Source organism: Oncorhynchus tshawytscha, linkage group LG04, assembly GCF_018296145.1.
Source record: "Oncorhynchus tshawytscha isolate Ot180627B linkage group LG04, Otsh_v2.0, whole genome shotgun sequence".
NCBI classification, from domain to species: Eukaryota; Metazoa; Chordata; class Actinopteri; order Salmoniformes; family Salmonidae; genus Oncorhynchus; species Oncorhynchus tshawytscha.
Window position 1 is genome coordinate 65,399,585 of NC_056432.1, and position 19,730 is coordinate 65,419,314.

Below are 19,730 nucleotides of genomic sequence, written 5' to 3' on the forward strand. Positions count from 1 at the left end.
AATATAAATGCTCTGAAAAACAGGTTGCAGCCAGCGAGGGTTGGACCAATACCACATTTCTTCAGTCACAGATCTAGGCAAAACTAATTTAGGCTTTGTGGTCTCCAATGGTTTTGAGACTGAGACGACAATTGACTCCATCGTTGATAACAATTGTGATTTACAATATTTGCCAAGGACCAATGTACCATTTTCATTATCTTGAGTGTACTGTCCCCTAGTGGCGATTACATTTCATAGCAGATCTTTGTTCTCCTTTGGAGCACATGGCTTCCTAAACCTAAAGAAAAAAAAGGGTCAGCCTTACCCATCCTCGCCTTCCCCTAAATCAAAACCTGATATTACGTCCATATAGTCCAAAGTTCCATATTGTCTAAATAGAAAAAGGATAAGTTCATCACAACCATTCTGCATTACCATAAATTCAACCTTATTTTAAGTCCACGATTCCATAATGCATGAATAAAAACAAAAAAAGTTGTTAATGCAAAAAAATTGTTTTTGTAAAAAAAAAATCAATGAATCCATATTTGTACTGTGTAATGCGGTGCAAATATGTATCTGGGACTACTTCAACAGGAGGTAGCTATCACTCACAGCCACGTTGTAATATTCAAGTCCTTGAACATGTTTGATTATTTACTTATAATTTATCGACCACTAGACAAACATTCTGCTTTTCTGCTTGGAGCCTTTTGAAAGTGGGGTACAGGGCACGTCGTCTCTCCACTATTTCACGAGGAAATTGTTCATTAATAGAGAATGGGGGGTGTTCTTCAATTCCCTATCCTGTTGTAACAAGGCAATTTTCATTTTGTAGTGGGTAAGCATAGCTACGATCGGACGGGGCCTTCGCTCTACTCTGCCACCAAAACGGTGAGCTCTTTAAGTCAATTGTTTCCACCTGTTCGTCCGTCATTTTGAGATTACATTTCATGAACACTTGTTCACTTTGAAAATGCATCCTTAAATCATCCCTACCTTGAAATAATCCATGATCTGACATGACTGGATTGGTGAAAGATATTTATTTGGTGGAATCCTTTCCTTCACCCGTCCAACCAGTGATTATTTCAAGAGGGGAGGATGGATGGATCATAGAGTATATATCTATCTCTATCTCTATGGGAAGGATGCCCTCTTCAAGTATTCAAACAGGTCCCTTGTCTCTCCAGCACCCTCTGTTTTGAAGGTCTCCCCAGTGTGCTATGTGTTCTGCAGGCACACAGATAGAGAGGCTTGCGCTATCCTGTTTCTCATTATATATTCCTTTAGCCAACTGAACCCCACAGTGCTGACTGACTGCTGTTTCCCTACAGCATCAATAATACAATAGGAAGTTATTGTTCCACCACAGGCCACAGTGACACAGAATTAAAGGGCCAGGGGGGCAGGGAGGGATCCTTTCACTTGCCCCACTCAAGTTACGGGGCCTGCAGACAGCAGTCTGATACCAGGGAGCCTGCCGCTGTGGCCCAGTACAGGGCCTGATTGTGTGGCTGCAGTGACCGGAGGATGGATGTGTCTGCTGTGACAGCCCACAGAGAGGCGCTGGCTTGGCCATCTGGATAAACCTATACTCCACAGACCCAGAGTAACACAGGATGAGCCCTAGCTGAGAGACAGCTCAAAAGAGAATTAGTCAGTGGGAGACGTGGGACAGCTAGAGAATGAGAGAGATAACCTGGGTGTGATTAATACCATCCAGATTTTCACCCTGCATGTGCGTCAAGGTGACAGTCCTGACCCTGGGATTGTTTCAAAACAACATTGAAATCAACATATTAGATGCAAAGAACTATTGAAATATAGCAAAACAAGTTTGTTTTATTCTTTCCTAAAGTGGGTTGTTTCACATATCATGGGGAAATCTAAACCTTTTATAGTAAATGCCCTGATAGAAGGGACCACCTCTACAGTATGACATAGTCATAGAGGTTTGTTAAAGTTGATTTTTGTTTATACACATGCAAACTTAGCATCGTACAGACAACACTTAATCCATTGTCCTGTCCTCCATTGTGTTAAACTCACCTTAGAAAACAGTTAGCTGGCACAAGATAGGGGGATACCACTGAAATATGAGGCTAAACTATGGTCCTAATTCATCCAACTGGATCTCAGGGTCTGGGTGAGCAGGTGCACAAAACAAGATAAACACAGAGAGGGAGAGTAGGAGTGGGAGGGGCTGACAGGGAAACACAGAGAGGGAGAGTAGGAGTGGGAGGGGCTGACAGGGAAACACAGCGAGGGAGAGTAGGAGTGGGAGGGGCTGACTGAGGGAAACAGAGAGAGGGAGAGTAGAGAGGGGCTGACAGGGAAACACAGAGAGGGAGAGGGAAACAGAGAGAGGGAGAGTAGGAGTGGGAGGGGCTGACAGGGAAACAGAGAGAGGGAGAGTAGGAGTGGGAGGGGCTGACAGGAAGGAGGGAGAGTAGGAGTGGGAGGGGCCGACAGGGAAACACAGAGAGGGAGAGTAGGGTGGGAGGGGCTGACAGGGAAACAGAGAGAGGGAGTAGAGTAGGGGCTGACAGGGAAACAGAGAGGGGCTGACAGGGAGAGGGAGAGTAGGAGTGGGAGGGGCTGACAGGGAAACAGAGAGAGGGAGAGTAGGAGTGGGAGGGGCTGACAGGGAAACAGAAACACAGAGAGAGGGGGAGAGTAGGAGTGGGAGGGGCTAGGAGTGGGAGGGGCTGACAGGGAAACAGAGAGAGGGAGAGTAGGAGTGGGAGGGGCTGACAGGGAAACACAGAGAGGGAGAGAAGTTGAAAGTGAGAGAGAGAGAAAAGAGGTAATATAACGTTGTTTTAGTGCACATTTATACCTGGAACTTATATTATATTCACAAAGCCTTATAAACACATTTTCAAAGATTTGAAGAACTGAATGGAGCGTCATTGGTGAGTACAAACAATTATAATTCTCTTTATACTCCTTTTGAACTCCTATTGCAGATGTCTGCTGTTTAGTATTTTTGGGACATCAAACAAATCCCAAATATATGGATAGAGATGCATAGGTGGCAAATGTTAACCTATCTTCATATTCTCATAATGTCTAAGACCTGTTTGAAAAGAGAATATTTCTGGATAGATAAACAACTTATTTAGTACCAGTATTTGAAATCCTTCTGTGCATATTTCAAAGTCTCACTCAAAATGGCTTCAAGTTCATAGAAAGGATAAAGAATATACCTCAGTTGATTGAAATCCATGGAAATACAACTCTATTGTGAGAGGGAAGGTGCTCAGGTGACGGTGACCTGTCATTAAGGTTTAATGTCCACTCTACAATGAAACACTCTACTCCCTGTGTCCAACCCACTGACCCCAACCCATTGCCAGAGGAAGGCTGTAACAGGGGATGCAGTCCAAACTCAGGGATATGACATCACTCAGGCTTAGGCCACAGACGTGACATCACTGTGACATCATCAGCACTGGCTTGGAGGTGATAGAGAAGATGGCAGTGTTTAGGGTCATGCGCATCGCATTGTTGGTTGTTTTACTGGGAAATACATCAACCAAGAGTTCAGGTGAGGAGACTATCTTACAATTTCTTGTTATGATGTAGTCTAATGGTGTGATGATGCCTTGATATTAATCATGTTTGCTGTATCATGCTCAAAATATGGCTTTTCAACATCACTTCCAGCAAGTACAAAAGAGGACCAAAGAGAGCCCATTTTCAAGGAGTTAGTATCAATATTGCATAAAGGAGGGTGGTATCCTAGCAAAGAGTCTGCCTCCCCGGAGAGAACCCAAGACCAGCAGGTCCACAGCGTGTTGAGGAGCATCATGGGAAGTCTGAAGACCCTGGGCCTCCTGCCCAGTAAGAGCATGGGCCTCCCCTCCCTCCAGAAGCCTGTGGACAGGCACCGTCTGTCAGGTTTCCTCTACAATATCTCCATGTACCTCCAGGAGATGGGTGCTGAGATGGAGGAGCGACAGCTCATCTCTGACGAGGAACAACTGTGGGAGAAGGTATTGCAGTCCTTTATCCAGTCAGAGGGGGGCACTGCGCTGAGCCAGTGGGACAGCCGGGAGCCCCCCAGGCCCAGCGTCAGACTCCAGGACTGGTTCCTGTCCCTGAGAGGCAGCCCTCACTTGGACGGGCTACTGGGGCTTCTGCAGAGCCTTATGTCCCTGTCTGAGCGGCAATCCCACAGGCCCCTGCTTGACTTCCTGTCCCAGAACTGGAGGACAGTGAGTGCTCTGCTGGAGGTGGCCCTGCAGGCGCTGGTCAGCGGGACCTATGGCCAGGCCAGCGCCGGGCTGCAGGGCTTCATCTGTGCCCTGAGGGGCCACAGTGAATGTGCCTTCAGTGTCAGCTGGCTAACACAGTTCCTCCGCTTCATAGAGACACGCAACTGGAAGCCCATGGTGAACCTGCACCCTGCGGGGATGGGGGCCGATCAGAGAGGGGGCTCGGCTGCTTTTGAGCGCCTGAAACCTTTCAGCATGCCCCCCAAGGTCCTGAGAGAGGAAGGGTTGTCTGGGAATGCCACTCAAGGCAACGTTGGGGACAGAAGGGACATGGGGGGAGACCTGGACTCCCTTCATACACTGCTCCTGCAGGCTTTATCACGCTCCGATGGGGGGCAGAGGGCGGGGCAGCTGGCAGAGCAAAACCCTGCCCTGCTGCAGGGTTTGGACGGCCTCAGAAGGGGATTCTTGCACAGGGTGGGCAGCTCAGTGTACGGCAACCTGAGGAGAAAGGTGTCCCGTGTTACCATGGCGCTGCTTGATGATGTCAGCAGCGTGGTGGACGTGCCACAGCCCAAACATAAGGGCAGATGCGCCGTAGGTGAGTCCATGATGCTCACCATCACCAAAAGGTTGGGGTCAGTTCCATTTCAATTTAGTCAATTCAGTGGATGAGCTTTAAATTCAATTCAATTCAATGTTCCTATTTCTTTCCTTGAGGATTTTGAGATTTCACTGAATTCAACTGGAATTGTGCCTCGACCCTGGTGGCTAGCTATACTAAACAAAAATATAAACTCAACATGCAACAATTTAAAATATTTTACTGAGTTACACTTCATTGAATGAAATCAGTCAATTGAAATAAATTCATTAGGCCATAATCTATGGATTTCACATAACTGGGCAGGGACGCAGCCCTGGGAGGGCATAGGCCCACCCACATGGGAGCCAGGCCCAGCCAATCAGAATGAGTTCTTCCCCACAAAAGGGCTTTTTACAGACAGAAATAATCTCAGATGTGGCGGTCCTGGGCTAGCGTGGTCACACGTGGGCTGTGGTTGTGAGGCCGGTTGGATTTAATTGAACCTTTATTTAACTAGGCAAGTCAGTTAAGAACAAATACTTATTTACAATGACGGCCTACCCCAGACGACGCTGGGCCAATTGTGCACCACCCTATGGGACTCCCAATCATGGCAGGATGTGATACAGCCTGGATTCAAACCAGGGACTGTACTGACGACTCTTGCACTGAGATGCAGTGCTTTAGACTGCTGCGCCACTCAGGATGGTCTGCTAAATTCTCTAAAACTATGTTGGAGGCAGCTTATGGTAGATAAATTAACATTCAATTATCTGGCAACAGCTCTGTTGATATTCCTGCAGTCAGCATGCCAATTGCACACTCTCTCAAAAGAGACATCTGTGGCATTGTGCTGTGTGACAAAACTGCACATTTTATTGTTACCAGCACAAGGTGCACCTGTGTAATTAATGATCATGCTGTTTAATAAGCTTCTTGATATGACACATCTATCCAGGTGGATAGATTATTTTGGCTAAGGAGAAATGCTCACTAACAGCGATGTAAAGAAATTTATGCACAACATTTGAGAGAAATAAGCTTTTTGTGCATATGGAACATTTCTGGGTTCTTTTATTTCAGCTCATGAAAAATGGGACCAACACTTAACATGTTGCGTTTATATCTTTGTCCAGTATACCTGCTCTTACTTTTACTGTTCTTATAAAACATGTCAGAGACGGGTCATACATGTTGATCAAAGTCTCTTGAATTTAATTTCCATTCATACTAAGCTGATAATATGTCTCAAACAGCTCTTACTCATTAGTCGTGAATGATTTAGAGTGAAACATATGACACATGAGAGTGTTTGGACTGACACTGCTTTAAAATCATAATGGCCATGTTAGTCATTGAGAGGATCGGTGTTACCCTGCATCCCATGCCCTAGCTAATCTCTCTGTCCTCTCATTGATGCCAGTAACACTATCTCCTGGGCATTGTGAGCCCAGCTATGCTGTTACATCAAGCCTGATTGTATAGTGCAAATCACTTTTTCCACCATTGATCTACCATAATATTCACTAGCTCTCTTACACTGTCTGTGATTTTCCATTAAAGTCCCTTTTATCCATCTTTGCAAAGGTGACCTGAGACAGCTAATCTTATGGTAAGTAATCGAGAGAAAAAAACAAATCTTATAATATAAACTACAGTATGGACAAATATATCATACATCATGATGGTTTCATTTGATCATTTTCCCTCAAAAAGAATATGAGGTTAATAGAAAATATGTTTTTGTCATATCATAGTTCACCATTCTCTCTCCCCCTGTCTGTGACTTGTAGGGGGATCAGACATAATATCACGTGGAATGCTCAGGCTCTGGGCTTCAACTCGCAGGGCCCTCCCAGCACCCCATCCTTCCTCTCCTGCCCCTCCATAGAGGGTGAGAGAGGGGACCCCAGACCCCCACCACGCCCCTCTCGCCCTAGACCAGCCCTGTCACCCCGCAGGGTGCCCAAACAGAAACATCCACCCAGCTCAACCCCATTACCCCGCCGTTCCCGTCTCCTCAAGCCCCAGTCTGAGGCAGTAGAAGTTGGCCACAGCCACCTGAGAGAGATGGGGTACTTTGCCTCAGCAGAGATCCTGGAAGCAGCGTGTAACGCCTCTATCCCAGGCCTAACAGGTGTGTCCAACTTCACTGTGTTCCTCTACTGTAACCTGTTTGACGGGGACGATGGGTCTGTGGACCCGGAGGTGGGTCAGGTGGGACCCGACCTACACGCCACATGTTCTGATGCTGCCTGGTACCTGTCTGCAGCCGAGGATGACTTCTTGTGGGTCCACGTCTGCAGCGAGTTCTTCACCCACCAGTTCAACAACACTGTGTGCGCCAACTCCTCCTTTTGGATGCAGAGAGCACACCAGGTACAGTCCATGATTAAACCCCACTTCTGAATGCAAAAGAGTTGGGTTCTCAACTCACTTTTTTAACTTCTCCACAATGTCTAACTACATTCTGCCTGTGATGTTTGCAGGCTGCAGACATGAAGGACTACCACTACTTCAACCAGTCCAGTATAGGTGACCTGTGTGTGCAGCTGTCAGGGGAGGTGGTGGAGGGCAGAGGCAGCCCAGGGCCTGACGAAGCCTGCCTGGCCCAGCTGGGCACCAGGTCCCTCAGCGCCCAGGACTTCAGACGCTGCTTCCTGCCCAACATTTCTGCTCTGGTCTCAGCCCTGTGTGGCAGCGATTCCCCTGAAGCCCATCCCTCCTACACATCCCTTCCGGAGGGCAGCTGGGCTGCAGAGTACTGCTCCAGGCTCCACAACTCCTCCCACCCTGAATCCATAGAAGACACATGTAACTACAGGAAGTGGAGCCTGCAGCATTTCACCAACGCCACCCTACTGGAGCTCTGTGGCAGTACAGAGGGGCTGAGGGAGTATGTTTGTAGCAATGCCACCCTCTACCGCCGTCTACTCTCAGCCTATCCTCAGCTCTCTGACCTTTGCGTTGACTTGGATGTAGAACAAGAGGACAGGAAGTGTTTCCTCCAGTGGTTCTTTGACATGCTCCCGGCGCCGTACGACTTTGACACATCACAGCTGTGTGTGAGTCCTGCTCCGCTGCTGGTGGAGGCACTGCAGAGGCTGAGTGTGTGTGAGGTGGATGGGGGTGAGCGAGGAAGCTGGGTGGGGGCTGTGGGGTACGTGCTGAGGGTACTGGACTTTGTGGTGGGGCTCTCGGCAGGGCTGGATGAGGGGGAGGGGGAGGTGAGGCAGGGCCTGGGTCAGGCCATCCTCCTCTCCAGTCTCCTTGACAACGCCTCATTCTGGGCGACTCTGCGTCCCGACGCCTCACTGAGCGTGCTCCAAACCGTGGGCTTGTTCTTGCGCATGGAGCAGAGCGCAGCTCTCAAAGAGGACCTGCTCAGCTGCTTCAGTGTAAGCCACATACCTTATACACAGAACACATACACATAGACACATGAAGGTAATGTGAATGCCTCCTCTGTTCTGACAGCCTGTATTATGGGACCTCATTGAGCGAGAGGACAACTCCTCTGCCCTCAGAGTCCTAATGCAGGTACTGTACACCTTTATAAAACGGTTAGTTGGGATCTTAGATGCAGATTGACTGGTTACCTGTATTAAGGTGAACATTGTTTTCTCTCCAGGAGTACCTCCAAATGCCCAGGGAGAGTATCCGCACACTGGTGATGTCAGCAGAGAAAGATGCAGTGAAGAGGTTTCTGTCTCACATGCACCAGAGCTGGGACCAGCTGCACGTAGAGACCACTCAGGTTTGTCCTCAACACTCTCAGTTTAGCAATGGATGCTGGAAAGTAGGGATGTTACTGCTACTGTCAATAAAGAGCACTGTCTCCCCCAGTCCTCTCAGAGAGAACTGCAGGCCATGGAGACCATGACGTCTGCCTTCATCCACAAGTTCCCTCGTGTGACCCCTGACCTCTTCGTCGACCTATCACAGTTTATACCTTTCATGTCTGTCTCTGACATCATGAGCTTCCCCACCTCCCTGATGGTCAACACCAGCGTGTGAGTTACTAGGCCTGAGCTGCCATTTTAAGCCAAAGGTCAAAGGTAATCGTGTTGACTGGTTCTGTGTTGAATCATAGGTTGATGGCGATCCGTGACCACAGCACAGAGATGAAGTCTCCACAGAAACAGGCGTTTGTGAAGAGGCTCCTGCAGTCCAGTGTGGTGGGAGATGTCCCTTCCTGGCCACCGTACTTCCTCAGCTCCATCCTCCCACTGCTCCCACACCTCCCAGTCAGCCAATTTCAGCAGCTGACATCAGACCAGGTTACACATCTCATTCCTTATCTACTCTACAGATATTTTCATTTAGTATTGTGTACTGCATTGGCATTACTCTGTCATCATGTCCCTCCTTAAGCTGAGTCCCCTGGTGGAGTTTCTGGGAAACACTAGTCTGGATGGAACAAGGGGTCGTCATGTTCTACGGACTCTATTCATTAAAAAAAGGAACTTCACCAGTGATAACATATCGAGGTAGGGTCTTTTGTCTCAAGTTGTAACCTATTCCGCATATAGTGCTCTAGTTCTGACCAGAGCCACAGTGTCCCTTTGTGCAGTTACCAGTGTATTATACCAGAGAGACGAGGGCATTATTTCTCAACAGGCTGGGAGTTCTGGTTTGTTACCTGAAACCAGAGGAGCTGCGTCCGTTTCTGCTGGCTGCCCCTGTGTCCTCTGCTCTTTGGCAGCAGCTAGCTCTCTGTGTGTCTGAGGGACTCATCAGTGCTTCAGGCAGGGTGAGAGAGAATTGCATGTAAAAAATTGGGATGTACTCCAAAAGTTCCAAGTTCATTTTGACAATTTTTTCCTCCAACACACCTGTTAGGATATCAGTAAAAATGCCATTTGTATATGTATACAGTCCATATCATATGTGAGGGGCTCTGACCCTGTCGATCCTGCTCTTGCCATGTTCAGCTGTCTCTCTGGCTGGTCCAGGCGGTGCGGCCTCTGAACGCCAGCACTCTACCTCCTCCAGCACTGGCCACCCTCAGGGGCCTACTGCCCCAGCTAGGGGCTTCCTTCCTGCAGTCACTGCCCTCACTACAGCTCTTGGACCTGCTAACACAACCAGGTCTGCCCAGCTTCTCCCCAGCACAGGTCAGCACTGCATGGACTATGCCTACACACTGAATCTACCGGTATGTTGTTGTCTGCTGAGCGAACATTACATGTTGTTTTTAACTTCCCCCAGGCTTTCCAGATATTATCTAAAATTTCACAAGACACAAATGTAAGTAAAGGCTTATTAGTGACCTCTTCAGTTATGTTTTAATCTACACAGCTTGTTGTGCATTCTTACAAGGCCATATTTCCATGGTGATCCTCTCCTTGTCAGCTCACCATGGATACACTGTGCAGGCTGAAGCCCTTACTGCCTGGCCTGTCCCCTGCTGTGCTCAGAGGCATACACTGGTCTGAGATCAGTGGAACCACTCACTGCGAATGCTGGAGCACTCTACTGCCTGACCTGAAGCCTGCCCATAGAGCCATGCTCCACAGGGCACTGCAGGAGGTAAGGTGCTCTTGTTTCTCTGTGGGGAGATTACTTTCTCCTCTCTGCCAAACGGTTCTTTATTCATCATTTCCAGTGGCTCTACATTGTCTTTCTTACCACACTGAGAGCAAATGATGACACAGTAAAGATATGGAATTTAAATGCTAACAAACCAATTATGCTGTCAATCATCAACTACCTTATATGCCTAAACGGCTAGTCATTGTGAATTTACCTGGAAGTAATTCCATAAGTACAGTAGTTAACCTATTATCAATTACTATTACTCAGGCACATATTCAATTGTTTATTCCATTGCTTAAAAAAAGGCTTTAGCCAGCAACTCAAGGAACTTCACAGCGCAGCTCCAATGTCTCCTGCCGTTTGCGCCCCTGAGGGAGCTGATAGAGGTTCTGGATGGAGAGACATTCCTGAGAGATATGAGCCTGTACAGAGACCTGCCCTGGTCCCCCCAACAGGTGCACATCCATCTCCACTATGCTCCGTCTGAACATACAACACTACTTAAACACACACTCCTTTGGCTATGGTATAGCATCATTACTGTTGAAAGCCATGCTGCCAAGCTGCCAGTGTGGGCCTGGGCTCCCATTAATCTGCAAATCATTGGTATTGCTTCAATTGAGCAATTCAGGATATTAATGCTCCATACGCCTCAGCCATCATCAAGCAAATTGGTTTGGATGTAGTACAATAGCCAGGAGGGGGAATATAAATGAGTAATGCCTACCCTAAATAGATTAGATTCCTTTCACCACCTGTTTTCTCTCTCACACACACTCTGTCTTTCTGAAATATATAGGCTCAGCTCCTTTTCAAGAGGACCCATCAATCTGAAATCATTACCAGAGACACTGTACAGTAAGTCAAATGTTATTAGGTGTCATGAGTATGTGCTGTGTTATTGAATATCATGTGATATTCATGCAAATCATTACATGACAAAATTGGAGACTCAGTCAGTACCCAGTTTCATTAGGTTTCTTACACCTGGATTACAAATGCAATGCAGTCTTCCAGATACAATTTATTCATCCAATCATCTATTTGGTCTTTAGGGACTTGGGTCATATTGCTGGTGGAATGAGCTGTGATTGGCTAAAGCTTTGGACCAATGAAACTGATTTTTCAGAGTTGCTTCAGTTTGTCAGTGAGTTGCCAGGAGGGGTGAGACCAGCTCTGGTGAGGAACCACAAGCAACACACATGGTATCCCCCGTGTCACCCTCCCCTCCTCTTTCATCTATATTTAGATACATCTTTCTTTGTCTATAGCATTTTATCTACCATTTCAAATATCAAGAAAAGTATTCATGGAATTCTTCAGAGCTTCCTATTTCATACTAGTTTGTTCAGATGTTTTGTGTTTTGTTACCAGAGGAAATGCGTTGTAGAGGAACTGCGGCAAAGACCAGAGGAAGACCTGGATGGTATAAGCCCCTGGTTTGCTGCAGAATTACCGTACGATATCATTCACTCCAAAATATATTGTATAAATGGTCCAACATTTAATCTTTCTCTATACAAGATGAATCTAACCAGATTCCTGCTGTCCCAGGGTGAACCTGATTGAGAGCCTGTCTAATACTTCACTGACAGCCGTCCTGGCTCACATTCAGCAGCACTTTGTGGACTTCCTCAAGCTGCCCCGTCATAAGCAGATGGCCTTAGCAGAAAAGACCATCACTGTGCTGGTGAGGAGAGACTATAATATTATTAGCACGAAATCCTCCTGATTAATAAAACATACACACAATTCATCCAAACATAATGATACAGGGTTGCATGGCATTACAATACTTAATAATCAGCTAAACGGATTGTGCTTTGTTGTCATCTGTAGTCATTACCTGCAGTAATTATACCTTAGTAACTGTTATGGTGTGTCCACCCAGGGCAACTCTCAGGGCCTGGCCGAGGGGGAGCTCAGGGGGGCCTCTGTGGACCTCCTGGGGCCCCTGTTGCCCTTCCTGGACAGGGACACCCTGGGGCTGGTGGACAGAGGGGACCTGGGGCTGCGGCTGGATGAGCTGAGGGGGTACTGCCTGCCCTGGGACACCCTGAAGGACATGGCTGCTCTGCTTACTGGGAGAGACCTGCTGGGGTGAGAGACAGCTGGGTCTCTTTTAGGGGATGGTAGAGTGGGAGACCTGGAGTGGTTGTGAGCTGGTTATGGCAGCACTGGGCTTGTGGGTATGTCATGTATGCATTTATAACAGAAATCTGGTGTGTGTATGTGTGTGTTTATTGTAGAGAGGCATCGGCCTGGACGGTTGGTGATGTGGAGCTTGTTGGCAGACTGTTATTTACTCTCTCTCCAAAACAGATCAACTCCATCCCACTGGTGAGGGCTCCAATGGGCGAAACATCAAATTATAATGACTATCACTTTATCATTGGGAGATGACTAATAAAGCCCTACAGTACTGTATGTGTGTACTTTTAGCAGGATGTGCTAAGTGTGTTTTTCTACCATATATCAGGTGGTGCTAAGTGCAGACACGGTGGAGGAGGTTCTGGCAGGTCAGTGGCGCTGGGAGAACAGTGATGTGGGTCAGGTCTGTGCGTCCCAGTGTGTGGACCAGCATGGCCAGAGAGAGAGGATCCACAGCCTCATACGAGGGGTCGTCAGAGCACAGAGCAGGAGGAGAAAAGGTCATCATTGATCCACTCTCTATATCACAAATGTATCATACCCACTAGCTCTGAAGGGAAAGCTTGATGATAATGCATTGTGGTTCTAAACTCATTACGGTCTCATGTCATCTATCCAGTGCCAGTCCCAAGCTGTGGTGACATAAGAGGCACCTTCCCCTCAGCATGGACAGCCAATCAGCTGAGCCGGATGGCGGGGGAGGAGTTGAGGCAGTGCACAGAGGTCATAGGTCAGGACGCTTCACTGAGCCCTGACCGGCGCAGAGCACTGTGGGTAAAGCTCAGGCAGGTTAGTTTTAGAACATCAGAGACGTTTTGGTTTTCATCACTGCCTACTAAAGATTGGAAACGTGTTGTGTATCTTGTGCACTATCCTTCACCCTCCTCCAGGCCTACAGTCCAGTTAGAGGCCTGAGGCCAGAGCAGGTCCTGGGGCTGGGCTGTCTGGTCACTGAGCTGGGGGAGAGGGAGCTCCAGGACACTAACCTGACTGACCTGGGTGTCCTGGCCTACCTGGGGGCTCTGACCGACTGGAGCCCAAAAAAGGTGACGAGGCTCCCATATTCCAATCTCACGTGTGATATTTGTAGTGTGGAGGGTTGCCCATTTCTGGTGTAGGTTGTTTGACTCTCCAACCCTGTGTCTCGTTTCAGATGAGAGCAGCAGTTGTTGGTGTGATGCGGAAGCGGAAGTTGAAGGTGGAGCAGCTCGGAGCTGTAGAAGTGGCTTCTCTAGGACACCTGCTCTGTGGTTTCACACTGTCAGAGATCAACAGACTGGACCCCTACAACCTCAGGTCAGTCATGTATTAAAAATACACACTTTATTTTAACCACAGAAATATTAGATTACATACCTTGTGAATAAAGCTTAGCCTATAGTGCAAAAGGCAAAAATGTCATTTTTTGCTGTCTGATTCCACTTGGTGATAATGCTTCCATCAACCCAGTCCTAATGAGTCCTCCTGCTGTTTGACTGACAGCATGGCTGCTCTGTTTCTGAGGGAGCTGGCCCTGCCGTGTTCAGAGCAGCAAATGGAGGCTCTGACCGCCCGTCTCTCCAGTCCTCAGGCCTTTGGCCCCGTCAGTACCTGGGGCCCAGAGGTCTTCACTGAGATCGGCACACTAGCAGGTACAGCTGTTCAAATGGGGCAGGGGTTTAAACTCAGAAATCTTTGTTGTAAATTCAGTATATTTGATCCTTAAATCTAAGGAATAGTTAGTTAGTAGTGACCGGTGAATCCACCCCTCTCGCACGCACACTCATTTCATGGGTCCTCTCACCCTCCCTCCCTCTCTCTGTCTAGCGGGTCTGGAGGACATGGTTCTATCTGCTCTGGTACAGGAGCAGGTGGAGGGGCTCATACCCGACGCTATCGCCCTGATTCCCCCCACAAAGATGGCTGTGAGTCTCTCTATGGTTCATCTCAGGATACTTAAGAGCTGATTTGGATAATGCTGTTTACATATTGCTCTCCAAACCACATCCCATTTTGTTAGTTGATGCACGATGTGTGTGTGTGTGTTTGTCAGGTGGTATTCAGTGCGGTCCAGTTGTCATGGCTGAATGTGGAGCAGGCGTGGGTGGTCACAGAGAAGCAGTGGGCGGAGCTGAACAGTGGGCAGAGACATGCCTTGGGCCTGGCGCAGTATGAGGGGGATGTCCTGTTAGAGCACAGAGGTAATAGCATACCAATATCATCATAATGTCATGTTTAACAGTAACTATATGGTATGGGTTTTGTTTGCGTCCACAGGGAGGAATGTGGCCCCGGCAACACGGTCAGCTGACAGCCTCACTGTGTGCTTATTGTCTCTATGCTGTATGTTATGGCAACTATCGTAAAACACACAGTAACCCATTTGTATTTATTTGTTCTTTGACCTTTTATCGAAATGTAACATTTGTACTTAAAAATAAACCGAACATTTTGAACTGTGTTCCATTTGTATCCTGGAATGAACCCTTCACCTCATGCTATTTTAATGCCTGACATACTCTGCATGCATCATTCTGATGCGTCTGTGTGTTTGGGAGTATGCTACTCTGTTAATGTGGTTACAGTGTGGAGGGCATTCGTTAAATTCAATGTAAAAGCACCTCTCGGAAAATAGGGCAGTAGGACACAATTCAGAGAATTAGATGCAATATGGTGACGGCAAGCACCTCATTTTGTATAGTACACAATAATTACTAGTCGCTCCCCAAGTTTAATTTGAATGTATTGATATATGCAGTGGGGAGAACAAGTATTTGATAACCTGCAAAATCAGCAGTATTTCCTACTTACAAAGCATGTAGAGGTCTGTAATTTTTATCATAGGTACACTTCAACTGTGAGAGACGGAATCTAAAACAAAAATCCAGAAAATCACATTGTATAATTTTTAAGTAATTAATTAGCATTTTATTGCATGACATACTATAAGTATTTGATACATCAGAAAATAAGAACTTAATATTTGGTACATAAACCTTTGTTTGCAATTACAGAGATCATACGTTTCCTGTAGTTCTTGACCAGGTTTGCACACACTGCAGCAGGGATTTTGTCCCACTCCTCCATACAGACCTTCTCCAGATCCTTCAGGTTTCGGGGCTGTCGCTGGGCAATACAGACTTTCAGCTCCCTCCAAAGATTTTTTATTGGGTTCAGGTCTGGAGACTGGCTAGGCCACTCCAGGACCTTGAGATGCTTCTTACGGAGCCACTCCTTAGTTGCCCTGGCTGTGTGTTTCAGGTCGTTGTCATGCTGGAAGACCCAGCCACGACCCATCTTCAATGCTCTTACTGAGGGAAGGAGGTTGTTGGCCAAGATCTCGCGATACATGGCCCCATCCATCCTCCCCTCAATACGGTGCAGTCGTCCTGTCCCCTTTGCAGAAAGCATCCCCAAAGAATGATGTTTCCATCTCCATGCATCCCTGTTGGGATGGTGTTCTTGGTGTTGTACTCATCCTTCAATCACGGCGAGTGGAGTTTAGACCAAAAAGCTCTATTTTTGTCTCATCAGACCACATGACCTTCTCCCATTCCTCCTCTGGATCATCCAGATGGTCATTGGCAAACTTCAGACGGGCCTGGACATGCGCTGGGTTGAGCAGGGGACCTTGCGTGCGCTGCAGGATTTTAATCCATGACGGCGTAGTGTGTTACTAATGGTTTTCTTTGAGACTGTGGTCCCAGCTCTCTTCAGGTCATTGACCAGGTCCTGCCGTGTAGTTCTGGGCTGATCCCTCACCTTCCTCATGATCATTGATGCCCCACAAGGTGAGATCTTGCATGGAGCCCCAGACAGAGGGTGATTGACCATCATCTTGAACTTCTTCTATTTTCTAATAATTGCGCCAACAGTTGTTGCCTTCTCACCAAGCTGCTTGCCTATTGTCCTGTAGCCCATCCCAGCCTTGTGCAGGTCTACAATTTTATCCCCGATGTCCTTACACAGCTCTCTAGTTTTGGCCATTGTGGAGAGGTTGGAGTCTGTTTGATTGAGTGTGTGGACAGGTGTCTTTTATACAGGTAACGAGTTCAAACAGGTGCAGTTAATACAGGTAATGAGTGGAGAACAGGAGGGCTTCTTAAAGAAAAGCTAACAGGTCTGTGAGAGCCGGAATTCTTACTGGTTGGTAGGTGATCAAATACTTATGTCATGCAATAAAATGCAAATTAATTACTTAAAAATCATACAATGCGATTTTCTGGATTTTTGTTTTAGATTCCGTCTCTCACAGTTGAAGTGTACCTATGATAAAAATCACAGACTTCTACATGCTTTGGAAGTAGGAAAACCTGCAAAATCGGCAGTGTATCAAATACTTGTTCTCCCCACTGTAGCTGAAGAGTTTATAGCTGCTATTCAGGTAAAGTATTTGGAGGACCACAGTTAATGATTTGGATTTATATAGCTTTATTGAAGTATATTGTTTGTGAATGTAAAAATCGCAAGTCGGGGCATCTGCAAGGCCAGTCTCTCTCAACCTGAACTGAGATGGGTGCAGGGATTTGGATATCCTGATCTCGCTCCAGTCTCTTCTCACACACAATCAGGTATTTAACCCCATCAATCACATTCTGAACCAGCTGGACCTATATACAACACACAAACCCAGATAGCATTCTCTCTCAACACTCTACAACGGCCTATTAAAGCTGAATATTATGATTGTCACTTGTGCATTCTATTCTGTGATCAAGTGATGCAGTGTCTTACCTCTGACTAACCCAGTCTGGTCAGATTAGAGATGTCAAAGGTTGTGCCCACAGCTGCGGCGTCCACGCCACCCATACCTCACTTCTGCAGAAGCAGGTTGTCCAGTATCTTCTGAAAACAAGCATCCCAGTAAAAAACAAACAGAAAAACAGAGCATTTAGGATCCTGGAAGTTGAGAAGGACAGCTAAGCACAGAGATCCCCTGAGCAGTTTCTTCAGATGACTGTTCATGTGTCAACCCATAGGTGAGTGAGGTGGTAAGGGCCAGACCTTGCTGAGACGAGGCAGGTTGACCTGAGTCCAGTGCCCAGGTTGGAGGGGCAGGTGAGGATGTAACCCAGCCTCTTGCTCCACATGAACTCCCAGCCCTTCTCCACGATCAACCTCTCCACCTGGTGGTGATGACAACAACAGCTCATTAAAAGACAACAAAGTATGAAAGGTTCGTCACTTTAGACACAGTTAATGTGTGGGTGTAGGCAATGAATCCAATCACTGATTCTGCTGGGCTCACCTCCTTGAGTCCCCTGTAAAACCTCTCAAACACCCTCTTCATGTCGCTGCCCTTCTCCATCCAGATGATCAGGGTGTGGTCCTCCTCATTGATCCACAACAGGAAGTTCTCCTGGTTGTTGTGCCTTTCCACACCAACGGGTTATCTCCATACGTTTCAGCGCTTATAAAATGCTTTCTATTGTTTGGTTTTAGAGTTCTGCTTTTATCAAACCATTATACTTAACAAATGTCCTGTGCATCTGGCCAATCCCTGGCCATTCCTGCACAGGTCAAGATCGGGGACACTGGTATATCAAACAGGAAGTGATCCCGTGAACTCCAAAAACAAGTGCTAGGCATCTCAGTGATAGAATAAGGAAATGAAACAAATAAAATCAATTTTCCAACGCAATGTGTGGTGCAGTGTCTTTTCCTCACATCAATGAGCAGCTGCTGCTCCTAGTCAGTCATCTGTACTGTCCCTTGAGTTCCCCCTGCAGGCTGTTGAGGGTGTCCACCTCCCGGCACGCCGCCCAGCTACAGGCAGAGGGCAGGCTCAGATGCTCAGGCTCTTCCACGCGATGACGACACGTAGCACTCATCAAACTGACCTGCTCGGTTCTGATAAGAGACTCTGGTAAGTACTGGCTCACTTGAACAGTTTAGAATGTAGATATGTAGGTCTGGTACCTAGTCAACTGGGTGGTTGATGCAATGACATTTCTATACTTATATCCATGGACATTCCGATCATTCTGTACCTTGCTGGCATACAGGTCTGTGGGGAGAGATTGTGTATAAATGTATGGCCTTAAATAAATGAAACTTTCGTAACCAACAGCGATCACAAAGCAAGGGCTTCTGTGTTATTCTTTCCTTTCAATACTTCTCTCTACACACAAAAAGGTAGAATATTGGGAGACTCTGCTATTAAGAGTCTGCAGAGCACTTGCCTTCACTTCAAGGCAGAATTAAAAACTGCAGTTGATCCCCTTTCATCTAGGTTTTATCTGTATAACACATTTATAAGGAATGGGTGACACTCCAATATCTGTAGTAGCTTTAGAATATCTTTTTCACAGTGACCGCCATTAGATTTTTTTTTAAATGCACTGAAGTTCCAGCAAGATAGGTAGTAGGCATAACAATTCACTGTGAAAAGACACGGACCACACAGTCCGTTGTGATCCATCCCGATAGGACTCCTCGTCTCCGGCTACCATGCCAACAGTCTTTATGAAGGGGTGCCCAGGGTTGTCCAATCCTGTCTGGATAACATTGTCCATAGGCAAGGGAAGGTATGATGTGACTGGCCTTGCAGTTGTTGTGTTTGAGTAAATCAGGGAACTCTGAACTGTGAGAGAAATTGAAGGTTGGTCACACTATTGAAATAAGTACAGACAAAAAGGGGGTTCAGTGATAGCACACCCCTAATGAATGAATAGGTGATGGAGGCTGTGGACACTGGGATCTGTCCCTGTCTGTCTGGGATAATCCGGCATGGTACAGCCTCCTGATTTGAGCTCCTGTGGTGACATGCTCTCTGTTAAGAAAAAAAATCCCGCTGTAGCAAATGCCCATACTCCACTAAGAGACAGGAGTCCTATGTTGCACTTCCGAGAGGACAACAGCTTGAAGAAACCGCTTGCCATTTTCCCTGTGAAACATGAGGAGATTGCGTTACTGATACTAGCTGCTGTCCCCTTGAAAAGTACTACTGAATTACTACTCAAGATCTACACTAAACTACTTGATTGCTATTGAGATGTGTAGTAAACCAGTAGTGATTTATGTAGTAATTTAAGTACAGGTAATAATGAGTGATACATTGGGATGTTTCACTACATATTTCCTACTCAAATCACTACATAAATCTCCCTTAATGACTACTGTGCAGCTACTGAGCTTTTGGGTATCTACTACTTAAAATCTACACATACCCACATAATTCCTACATGTTCACTATTGGATTACCACACAACGCCTACACATTACTGATGTATGCCTACTCAATCCCTATTTAATTACTACTGCCAGTGCCA

The 19,730-nt window shown here is 46.8% G+C and overlaps 2 protein-coding genes across 4 annotated transcripts; one reads left to right on the top strand and one right to left on the bottom strand.

Annotated features, from left to right (window-relative positions):
- Positions 1–2,718: 2,718 nt before the first annotated feature.
- On the top strand, positions 2,719–14,920 carry LOC112263743 (stereocilin). Of its 3 annotated transcripts, XM_042321095.1 has the most exons (29): positions 2,719–3,535; positions 3,655–4,806; positions 6,379–6,403; positions 6,585–7,170; positions 7,281–8,189; positions 8,269–8,331; positions 8,423–8,548; positions 8,638–8,804; positions 8,885–9,071; positions 9,166–9,281; positions 9,412–9,544; positions 9,726–9,908; positions 10,003–10,041; positions 10,147–10,323; positions 10,635–10,784; positions 11,129–11,187; positions 11,385–11,508; positions 11,704–11,786; positions 11,884–12,019; positions 12,221–12,429; positions 12,579–12,669; positions 12,809–12,980; positions 13,100–13,269; positions 13,371–13,526; positions 13,634–13,776; positions 13,963–14,111; positions 14,287–14,384; positions 14,513–14,660; positions 14,737–14,920. In XM_042321095.1, exons 1-29 carry the CDS (start codon positions 3,463–3,465, stop codon positions 14,823–14,825), a joined length of 5,913 nt encoding a protein of 1,970 aa, XP_042177029.1. In that variant the 5' UTR covers positions 2,719–3,462; the 3' UTR covers positions 14,826–14,920. The 3 variants fall into 3 exon arrangements, with proteins under 3 accessions (XP_042177029.1, XP_024296064.1, XP_024296065.1); XM_024440296.1 differs by lacking the exons at positions 14,513–14,660; positions 14,737–14,920 and having other exon boundaries at positions 13,371–13,525; positions 13,632–13,776; positions 14,287–14,378; XM_024440297.2 differs by lacking the exons at positions 13,634–13,776; positions 13,963–14,111; positions 14,287–14,384; positions 14,513–14,660; positions 14,737–14,920 and having other exon boundaries at positions 13,100–13,250; positions 13,371–13,494.
- A 1,959-nt stretch (positions 14,921–16,879) lies between these two features.
- On the bottom strand, positions 16,880–17,844 carry LOC112264211 (creatine kinase U-type, mitochondrial-like). The gene is made up of 4 exons (XM_042321096.1): positions 17,708–17,844; positions 17,464–17,585; positions 17,194–17,304; positions 16,880–17,069 (listed from the first exon to the last, which is right to left on the bottom strand). The coding sequence occupies exons 1-3, from the start codon at positions 17,765–17,767 to the stop codon at positions 17,214–17,216; spliced, it is 273 nt and encodes a 90-aa protein (XP_042177030.1). The 5' UTR covers positions 17,768–17,844; the 3' UTR covers positions 16,880–17,069; positions 17,194–17,213.
- Positions 17,845–19,730: the final 1,886 nt, after the last annotated feature.